This window comes from Penaeus monodon, chromosome 29 (assembly GCF_015228065.2).
Source record: "Penaeus monodon isolate SGIC_2016 chromosome 29, NSTDA_Pmon_1, whole genome shotgun sequence".
Classification (NCBI taxonomy): domain Eukaryota; kingdom Metazoa; phylum Arthropoda; class Malacostraca; order Decapoda; family Penaeidae; genus Penaeus; species Penaeus monodon.
In genome coordinates this window covers 21,101,558-21,101,819 of record NC_051414.1, presented here as the reverse complement: position 1 = coordinate 21,101,819, position 262 = coordinate 21,101,558, and the positions used below count along the sequence as shown (strand labels likewise).

General features: G+C 49.2%; 1 protein-coding gene across 1 annotated transcript in view; it reads left to right on the top strand.

The window, feature by feature from the left end:
- The window catches only part of LOC119591653 (vascular endothelial growth factor A-like), a 7,441-nt gene that overhangs the window by 3,259 nt on the left and 3,920 nt on the right, over positions 1 to 262 (top strand). The window contains exon 4 of the mRNA XM_037940408.1: positions 58 to 211. Coding sequence (XP_037796336.1) covers positions 58 to 211 — 154 coding nt within the window. The remainder of the gene's footprint in view (positions 1 to 57; positions 212 to 262) is intronic.

Sequence of the window (262 nt, the reverse complement as noted above, 5' to 3'; positions counted from 1 at the left end):
ATCAATAACCTCATCAAACGATAATTTGTCATACTTCAGAAGCCCTCGTCCTTCCAGGATAGCACAGACCTAGCTGGATATCAGTGGTGGAGCAGACAGTGTGGCTCCAAGAAAGACTTCGCGCTCCTCGGGTTCCCAGACTTCACTGACATCACGTGGGCCAGGGAGCGGCGCGATGCCAATAAGGGAGGCGCCAAGCGATACTATGGATGTAAGAGTTTTTGCAGGAGAATACTATCAAGTTTGGTAACAATGCATATGG